This window comes from Austrofundulus limnaeus, unplaced genomic scaffold (assembly GCF_001266775.1).
Source record: "Austrofundulus limnaeus strain Quisiro unplaced genomic scaffold, Austrofundulus_limnaeus-1.0 Scaffold591, whole genome shotgun sequence".
Taxonomy (NCBI): Eukaryota; Metazoa; Chordata; class Actinopteri; order Cyprinodontiformes; family Rivulidae; genus Austrofundulus; species Austrofundulus limnaeus.
This window is the reverse complement of record NW_013952993.1, coordinates 87,884-97,737: the sequence shown is the minus strand read 5'-3', so window position 1 is coordinate 97,737 and position 9,854 is coordinate 87,884. Positions and strand designations below refer to the sequence as shown.

General features: G+C 38.8%; 1 protein-coding gene across 1 annotated transcript in view; it reads right to left on the bottom strand.

Moving 5' to 3' along the window:
* Positions 1 to 6,901, bottom strand: part of actn3b (actinin alpha 3b) — a gene marked incomplete at its 5' end in the record, with an annotated part of 35,458 nt that extends 28,557 nt beyond the window's left edge. Inside the window, 1 exon segment of the mRNA XM_014026804.1 lies at positions 6,731 to 6,901. Coding sequence (XP_013882258.1) covers positions 6,731 to 6,901 — 171 coding nt within the window.
* Between the last annotated feature and the right edge of the window lie 2,953 nt (positions 6,902 to 9,854).

Sequence of the window (9,854 nt, the reverse complement as noted above, 5' to 3'; positions counted from 1 at the left end):
TCACTATCAGAGAGACGGAGTCAGAGTTCAAATAATATTGTTTCAATAAACAAAGACCAAGCTTTTCCCCTTTGATGTCACTTCCTGTTTCACTTTGACTGAGCCCAGTTTAAAAGAAAATATGCCATTTAAGCGACAAAATCAGTAAAATCGCAGACTATWCCAAGTTTCTTTAACATAAAGATGTTTTCCTTGACTTTTTGTGTTTGACATATATTGATGTGACAGACACTGTAATGAGCAGTCAGGACWGATAAACTGGTCCAAGGCTGCTGGGGGAGAATTTATGAGCGAGATTCAGCCCTGAGGGCAGCGATTGGTTCGAGGTGGGAGGAGGGTTGGGTCTAATTTCAGTAGACTGCTTCTTTCTCTGAGAGGCAGATCTAGGGTCAGCTAAATCACCCACACAGAAAGCTTTGAAGACCACGAAGACCTTTGTGTGAAACTGATCTACAGCTGTAGATAGCAACATGCAACCCAGCCACATTTCCCAGCTTCTTTCATTTTGCCAAACGAACAAGTTGCAGAAATGACCTTGTAGTTTTACTTTAGCCTTCAAGGAAGCAAAACATTTGTTTTTAATAAAATGTCATTTAATGACTCCTAAATTAGAAGGAGGTCTTTAAGTTTGTCACATTTTAAGGCAACTCTGATGCAAAACACCACAGAGGTTGTAAAACACAGTGCCTCGTTTTCTCACAAAACCTTTGGAAAATGGAAAATTTTGCAGATAAAAACTCAGAGAAAAAAAAGCAATTTGAAATGTTTATGAAAATTTAGACAGGAGCTAAAACAGAACCATAGTTTACMAAGTCCTTTTAAACCGCATGATGATGATGATCCCAACACACATACACTGCTGTTCTTCTATCCTCGTGGGGACTTTGAAGTGACTTCCACCCATTTTCCAGTCATTTCGGTAGTCTAACCCTGACCCTTTACCCTTAACCTGAACCGAACCCCTGACCCAACAACACTATTTCCATGATCGAGCTTTTGTACCCATGAGGAATTGTGGGTCCTTACAAAGACGTGTGTGCCAAGAAAATGGTCAAAAATTGCCCCCCTGGTAACATGCACACACACACACACACACACACACACAATCATCACATTACATGGATAAATATCCCGGGCTGATCTCAGAAATAACACGAGCTCTGTGTCTTCAAAGGTACTTTTTCTCTAAACTGATCACATAAATCGATTGCTTGAACCGCTGCATGATCACCTCACTTTTCTAAGACCTCAGGCTACGTTTTGTAGGTGTGCATTTCCTGTTTGTGCCAACTGTTAATGAACTCTATGCAGTCTCCTCCTCGATAAAAAAAGCTTCTGTTTCAACCCTGAGGCTGTGGGGAAAAAAYGCCTTCACACAGTTTCTGTCCTGTCTGCACAAAATCCATTGTTCCACAGCACTATAAGACTGAAAAGGAACATCCTGGTTTTCTCCAGCGACCCTGAGTTCAGAGTTGMTCTGATGAAGTCAAGAAAGCTGCTCTCACAGCTCATCATCGTTCATCATCACTGCTGCTTTCACCATATGGACTCTGACACTGCGGACGTATCATGTGTCCACTTTTGCCATTACACCATCCTGCAACAATTTCTGGTTTTAAACCATGACCACTATTCCTGATTTAAAAAAAAAAAATAACCTCACCCACAAAACACATGCAGACACAAAAACACTGTGTCAATAAATTCTCTTTATTCTTTTAAAGATGCTTCAAACGTATATCCTCAGGCTTTTTCTCCAGCCTCCCAGGACCCCTGTGCTTGCACTAAAGCAGTTTATAGAAGCCTCCTTACATGGACACAACTTCTGGAATAGCAACAGCTATTTGATCTGAGTGCAGGCCCTCCACCTCTCCACTTACGCAGACCCTCGTTCTGATGCTCTCTACACGCAGCTCGTCATACTGAAACACCGTGCAGCACTTATGAACGCCATCCGACACTGTTCACCAGAATCTAAAACTTTTAAAAGTTTGGCAAAAGGTAAATATTTGATCATTTTACAACACAGGAAGCTACTGGAGTGAAGCACTTATAAAATACGATAAGGTCATAGTTTTCTACTAAATTAAGCTTACAATTGCAAACAGCTGTAAATGTTTAACATCTACATAAAAGAATAACTACAATGAAATTTAAGGAACTTGTTTTTATGTTGAAAGAAAACATAACAAGTGGATCACCTCAGCAGGGTATATCGTGTGAGCCTGGCAGTGAATTATGGGAGAAATTTAAAGTGCTTCTTCAAACTGAGTCAGAAAACGAGGATCAAATCTAATGAAACAAATAAGTTCTTCACTTTCCACTGATGAGGATTAACCGATAATCCAAGATGCTCTTGAGCTCATATAAAAAAAGAAATGACTCTTCCTTTTTTTTATAAGCATAAATAGAAATCGTCATATTTCCTTCTTGTGATAATTWAACTGGCACAAATTACAACTTGGATATTTAAAAAYCTTAAGTTTTCAGCATCAGTCCTGYAGCTTTRGTTTTAGCCTATAAATAAATGTCWGTGATTTTAGGATGAATCTTTACGCTACAATGTTGAAATAAGTTTTTAGTGAGTCTGCAAAATGCTCAGACATCTAGCTGTTATTCAGTAAGAAAYAAAAGGCGAAAACTTGAACGCAATTCACTATTTCTGTACACTGAGTGTGCCTGGGTAGCATCAGGACGAAGACGGATCAATGATTCTGTCTGGCTGTATCAAACGGTCTGAGTTCTTTGAGTGCAAAAATCAGATTAAACACAAACAGATTTAATTATGCAGCACACTCAGACCTGTCCTCGCTCACACAGAGGGACATTACATTCAGCTGAGTGGATACAAGCACCACTTCAACTTGATTGCTTATTTTAACAGCTTTCCTTTTTTTAAGTTTCTCAGCTTCACAGTGTCCAATGAATCTAATGGCTATTAATCACAGATTGTCTTTGAGTTTCATTTAAATTGTGACTTATAACATGAAAAAGCTACTGCAGCAAAATGCACTTTTAATAGAAGCTGAGCATTTTCACTATAGATATAAACCTTCACATCTAGAAAAACAAAAGCAAATAATCTGCTTAGAAATATCAAATGACTTCAYTTAAATTGGATTACGTCATTTCATTTATAAAGAAATACAAACATGGTTTTACATAAGGTTCTACACATTTAGGCTAATTAAAAATAATCCGGATAATTAGCTTCATGCCTAATTTTGAATGATTTCATCAAGAGATTAATGCAAAAATATTAATGTTTCCCATCAATGTATGCAACAATACACTGTAACCAGAACCTCCTCACATGGGTTTCATGTTTAAARCACCATGCAATTACAATTTTCTWACAAGATCAGCTGAGACAGACAGTRAGGCAGCTGATAACTCTGTCATGGATATTTATAGTTTATAGCGAGCATGAGCTGCAGCGAGCAGCAAAGACGCTCACTTGGTCAGATAGCAGCTGAACTCTTTAACAATGTGAAACCCAAGACTACTTTAGTCCCCCTGGTGAACTTCTCTGTGTGTGTTGACATTTTGCTTTTGCTTGATCGATTGGTTCRAGATGCTACGGTAAAGTCTCCAATCCAGGTGTTCTCGTAGCCCCAGTCCTCTGAGGTCATCTTCAAACACTAAGTGAGCCTGATTTGTGCAAGTGTGCTCGACTTCCAGTTATTAGTCCAGTGCCACTGCGTCAGACGTCAAATCCTTTATGAATTCTTGATCTCATCTACTTCTTCCATATGTATGGAGATAGATAGATAGATAGATAGATAGATAGATAGATAGATAGATAGATAGATAAGCCCTTATTTCTAAAGTTGCAGCTGCTTTGAAGGACCAGGATTCCTCCATCATCACCTCCAACACTGAACCCATTACCTCACACCAATTTCTGCTCCTACACTAAAAACTCTGTGCCCAAATCAAGCCACGAAGAATTAACTTCACAATCCAGGGAAGGCGCTTTACGATAAAAATAAACCAGTGTTAAAATGTGCAGTTCAGACATCTGCACACACACATCATTTCAAAATGTGCGGTATCGAGTTCGGCATCACTGTGTGTGTTGACAAACACTTTACTACCGCATCAAATGGTGGTCGGCCTTTTTTTTTTTTTTTTTCCACTGAAACCTCAAGGATAGARGAGACAACAGGTGCCGCCAGGCTTTCCTTTCATATTCATTACACGGCAAAATGATGCACCGGCTATATTTATGGGCTGATATCAGCTCCTTAAGCTAGATTTTACATGCCGAGAAGTGCCACAGAGTACCATGACTTATTCCCACTGGGAGRTGGAGTGGTTAAGGCTGAAAGCTTTCTCTGCTTTGAAGATTATTAGGTTTGTTCAAAGCCATTTTTAGCAGGAAATACTGGCAGGTGTGAAGCGACAAAAGGGTAGAGTTGAGGAGTTTTTTACGTCAGATTTTAAACTTAAGAATTTATTTTTGGTATCCCACTCAAGTAGTCTGKTAATCTGGATCTCCCTCTCTTTCAGTAGCATCATAGTCTTTATGTTTTTTTTAATTAGACTTACAGTAAACACATGACGCAAACATTATCTTCATAGATAAACATATCATAAATATGCCACAGGTTCTGACTCCATGTTCTCTGGCTCATYGTGAAAAACAAAAACACTAGAGGGTACATTTGAAAGTTTTTGGCCGTAACAAATCCTCCATCGTCATAAAACAGCAAAAGACTGAYGGTGGGACAGAACAGTGGAAGAAAAGCAAGAGATGAAGGCACAAGGAGGGAGGGGGTGCAGAGAGGGAAGTCGGAGCCAAGCAAGTTAAAAACTTATTTTTAGGATGATGTTTATTTGGAGGTCTGTGAAACAGAGCCGGGGCGCGTACACCGGTCTCTCTCTGTGCTGCCATCTGTTAAAGCCTGTCACCTCTGTAGGAGGGGACATTTTCTTTTTGCCCTGACAGAAAAGTTCTGCAGAATCACTGCAGCTTGAGAAATGATGAGATTAGGCTGCAATTAGTTAAAAAAATGGATGGAAACTTTGTGAAGGCTGTTAACATCAGTAAGCATAAAAACATTCAGATTCACATTAATCAGATGTTTTCTAGTTCTGTTTACTTATTCAGAAAAAAGCACATTAAAATATCTGAACTATAATATATACAGCTAGGAATCATACTTTTAAGGTTTAGACCGAATTCGATAAAACTTAGACCTTTAAAAACAAGTCATTCATTGAACAATTATATTTTTGATAACTGTATTTTGTTGTGTAGCTTGTTATATTTTGTAATGCAAATATGGATTGTAGGATTATAACTTTTATGGACACTAAAATGTACGACTGAAAAAATAATTTAAAAAAACATGCAAGAAATTAACCAAAGCAATTTTAGCATTTATTCAGTAACTAAACTAATTCTAACATGATTTAGTATTTAAACAAACATTATTAGCTATACCTCCTCATGTAATTACAGTCAGTTTGTGACCATCCCAAATGGCTATTTTATTTATTTTTATTAGCCACCCAGTGAATGAGAAACTAGTTTCAACAGCATTTGTAAACAAAACCTATTTGTGGTTGCATCATGTGCAAATTCTAAAGGAACTGTATAAAGGCTTTAAACATCGTTAAATTTCTCTGTAATTCTTATAACATTCCACTAATTAAAAGGCTTTGAAATTAATGATCAATTTTAAGCCAAATTATGCCTTAAACACTTTGTAAACTTTTATATCTATTAAAAAATGTGTTGATAAATAGCTGTTCCGAAATAGTTTTGAAAACAATGATTGATTTACCAAGAAGCTATTTTTGACTTGGACTCCAGGAATCCTGAGCCAGATGAAGGCTGTGGTCCCTCCTATGAAAATAATTCATCCAATATGGCGGCCGGTTAGCAGCGATAGGCTAATACAAAAACAAGGAATAAAGTAAACTATATTTATTGGCCCCTAAAACACATTAGAAGCTAAATAACTTTTGTATTGAGTAAGTATTTTTTAAAGTAAGTTGAACTAGCCTTAGTTGTTTAGGTCTTGTTTACCGTGTCACCTGTCCCTTCAGGTTGAGTGGGAGCTCATCAAGCACACCTGTTTGACTAACTTTCAATTAGCCCACATTGYAARGGTCAGGTMCTCACCTGAGCTAGCTCTGTAGYTCAGATACCTGWGTCARATTRTTTAAATGCAACRTTATTAATGYATATATTTGTTCATTTAGTCTATTRTTCAGTTTTAAAAGCTTAAAAATTAGATTTGTTTTGTAGGTGTGTTTATTCTTGCTTTCTAAAATTAGGCTATACACCCACTTTTTGAACGAGGATATTTTTATAGCTTTTCTTTTTCTATTGGGATGAATTAAGTTCATTTAAGAAGTTGACAAACTCGTGTATAAATTTCAGGTTAAGACTTAAATGTCAGAAAAAGAATGGGGAGGGCAGTATTATATTTAGTCTGCAAGGCAATCAGGGGGTAACTGAAAGACAACACTGAGAAAGTTCCACGGCCTAAAATATCTGCCCACRCAGCTTCCAGCAGGACTGAGGGGCCAGGTGTTGAGGACAACTAAGACAGATGCCCAGTTTTTATTGGGTTGTTACAGAATTTTAAAGCAAAAGTAACGGAGTTAGTTGAATTACATTGCTCTGAAAAGCTGTTCATACATGTACGTGTTTTGGTAGATCTGTGCACATCTATGCACAGCAGCAAAAGCTCAGATCCTCCATAACTAAACCTACCTTCCTCTGCTGCTTCTCCCAGGCRGGGTCCAGGAGCAGGTCCCTGTCCCAGTCTTCCTCCTGGGTCATGTACGTTTCTTCATGGTGGACCGTATAGGAGTTGCTATATGTCATTTGGGTTTCAACCGCTGTCATCGTTCCRCCTGTCAGGACTTCACAAGTCCTCCTTAGCTTTTAGTGGAAAAACAAAACAAAAAAAATCAGCAATAGAGACAACGTGAGGGCTACAACCTCCTTGAGACGAAGGGGGGGAGAGACAGTCAGGGGCTGCAGAGACCAGACTCCACTGGTGAGAGGTGGCTGTGCGGAGGTGGTGCTCCCACTAACAGAAGACCCTGCTGGGCCGGTGCTCCCTTTCCTGGTCAAAAGTGGCACACGTGACAGCACCCCAATAAGTATGAGAACCTCCGGCTGGAGTGTCGGGTTCTGGGCCTAAAAAGGTCTAAAGGGCGGGGGTAGTTCAGTGCAGGCAGGGATAACTGGCCGGTGAGTGGTGTGGCCGTRTGTCTGTTACACTTCCTCTCACCACAGAGGAGTTTATGGCCCGTGTAATGCACCTGTTGCTGTTAGTGATCCTCATTGGCAAAYGCAAGGTCTCTTTAGCTTCAGGCAACATTTTGATCCCATAAAACAGAATGAAAGAACTTTATTTGAAAAGATCTATGAAGTAAAAATTCAAAGACTATCATGGACTGGTAGCCCCCTCTGAATCACACAAAAGGCAAATTGTCCTTAGGCCAGTTCTGTACTGTAGCTCATGATCTTTTTTCCCCACTGCTAAAAAGTTGGAAACAGGTAAACACAGTTATTTTTGTTACCTTATTCCCCCAATACTAAATAAAATCAAGTTTATGCATCTGTTGTTTTTTCTTCACCACTTTAAGGCTGATTTATACGTTCATTTCCACATCCCACTGACATCCCTTCTTGTACAATGCCCCCAGTCAGAACTCTATCTTAAAGTACCTGTGACATGCATATTCTTCAAACACAAAAAGTCAAAGAAAACATCTTTATATTTAAGAAAGTTGGAATAATACTCACGATTTAACCCATTTTGTCCCATAACTGGCATATTTTCTTTTGAACTTGGCTCAGCCAAAGTGAAACAGGAAGTGACATCAAAGGGGAAGTCTTCAACAAAGAAAACTCTCTGGTCTTTGTTTATTGAAACAATATTATCTGAACTCTGACTCTTCATCTCTCTGATAGTGACTCAAAATAATCTAAAGAAACATCAGATTCTTCTCTACAGTCTGGGATGTTGCACATGCAGACATTCCCCTTTGCTTCCTGTTATTTCACAGGAAAATCTCAACAACTGTTCATCTCAGTGGCATGAAATTTCTTTTGCAATATTTTATCAATATCCTCTTTCTAAAAATGCATTCATGTGTATAACAAAAATTTGACATCACAGGCACTTTAAATACTCGGGGGCGGAGCCAGGGGGGTGGCCATGGCCACCACAGACAAATCTTTGGCCACCCTGCTGTACACACCCCTTCCAGAGTGAAACAACCTTTAGGAGTGTAATAATCCTCCTGAACAGTTGGTGGCAGTGTTTAACAGTTTGAAACATCACCAAACTCTTATCACTGAAGAAGAGTAATGTCAAGGAAGTGATGGTTTTCATTTACAGTACATGGGCCTTTCTCAATCAGTGGCTACACACTCCCCCTACTCCCTACAAACTACACTCACTGTGAAGCCCCCTCACAGTGAACTGAGTCCCCTTGATGGTGCTGTGAGGTCTAATTATACACCCTCCTCTTTTGAGACGGGCTCTCCTCACACCACCGGAACAGGAAGCTGTCGTCACCATGGTAACAGTCCAACCTCTGGCAGCGACTGAATGCAGGAGAACAAACACTCTTTTAAAAAAGACCAAAGAAAATATTTAATTAGGCCCACATTTTAAAGAGTTTTCAGATATGACTGTATTTGTAACAAACAGTGTGATAACTTGTCAAAATATTAGCACTGTTAACATTTTTTAAAATAATTTATTTTTTCTTTATTTTTTAAAATGTTCCCTTTCTTCTTTTTTAAACATAGACCAGGGTTCTGTGTCTTTAATAAAGTTTGAACTGAACATGATTTATATAGTCTTCGTGAAATTATATTTGTTGGTAAGGTGTTTACTTAGTAAATATTTGTACAAAACATATGTGGAACTTATATTTATACGTCCCGTGCTCCATGTGGACCACTATTTGATGCTGCACCTGCTGCTCCAGTCTGAACTGGATGTAGACTCGCTGTGGAGGGCTTAATAAGCCACTCGCCCTTGTACCTAATTGGTTTCAGATGGGACTTAATATGGCCAACCCTCCGCGGGAACACACAAACTGAGTGAGTAGGGAGTAGGGCGAAGGTGTAGCCACTGATTGGGAAAGGCCCCATATGTCTATGTAATCTGACTTATGGTGTCAACTTTTGGACTTATGGTGACAAATGTTTTTTATCCATCCATCCATTTTCTGTACACGCTTCTTCCTTTTCAGGGTCACGTGGGTCACTGGTGCCCATATCCAGCAGTCACAGTGCGAGGGGCGGTATACACCCTGGACAGGTCGCAAGTCCATCACAAATGTTTTTTTATTTTATTTGTTATTTATTTATTCATTCATTTTATGTTCTGAAGGCTGCATGATGCCCTGTTTCTTTTGGTTCTGAGTAGGCCTATCATTAAATCATAAAAAGTGAAACACCCCTCTAAATTCACTGTTGGTGGTCATCAATATTGCACCTGTTCATAGGGTAAAGTTATTAATATTAGTTTTAAACATGCAGTTGAAGGTCATCATTATTTGGCACGACACGTTACAATTAAAAATGAATCAATAAACAATATAAAAGTAAAAAGCATCCCTAAAGTCATTGGACATGATAGTGTGTCACTTTAATTAACCTTTTCTCCGCTGTAGCAGTGAGTTTAAAAACAGAATGATGGAACTAGATTAATAAATAATCTGTCTCTGAAATAATTATTAAATCAAGTGTTTATTTATGTAGGTAAAAGTATGTTAAACAGCCTGGTAAAATACACCAGAACGCAGGAAATGGCATCTACTCAAAATTTTCTGGAGGAGGACCCCCAGACCCCGCAACAGTATGTAGT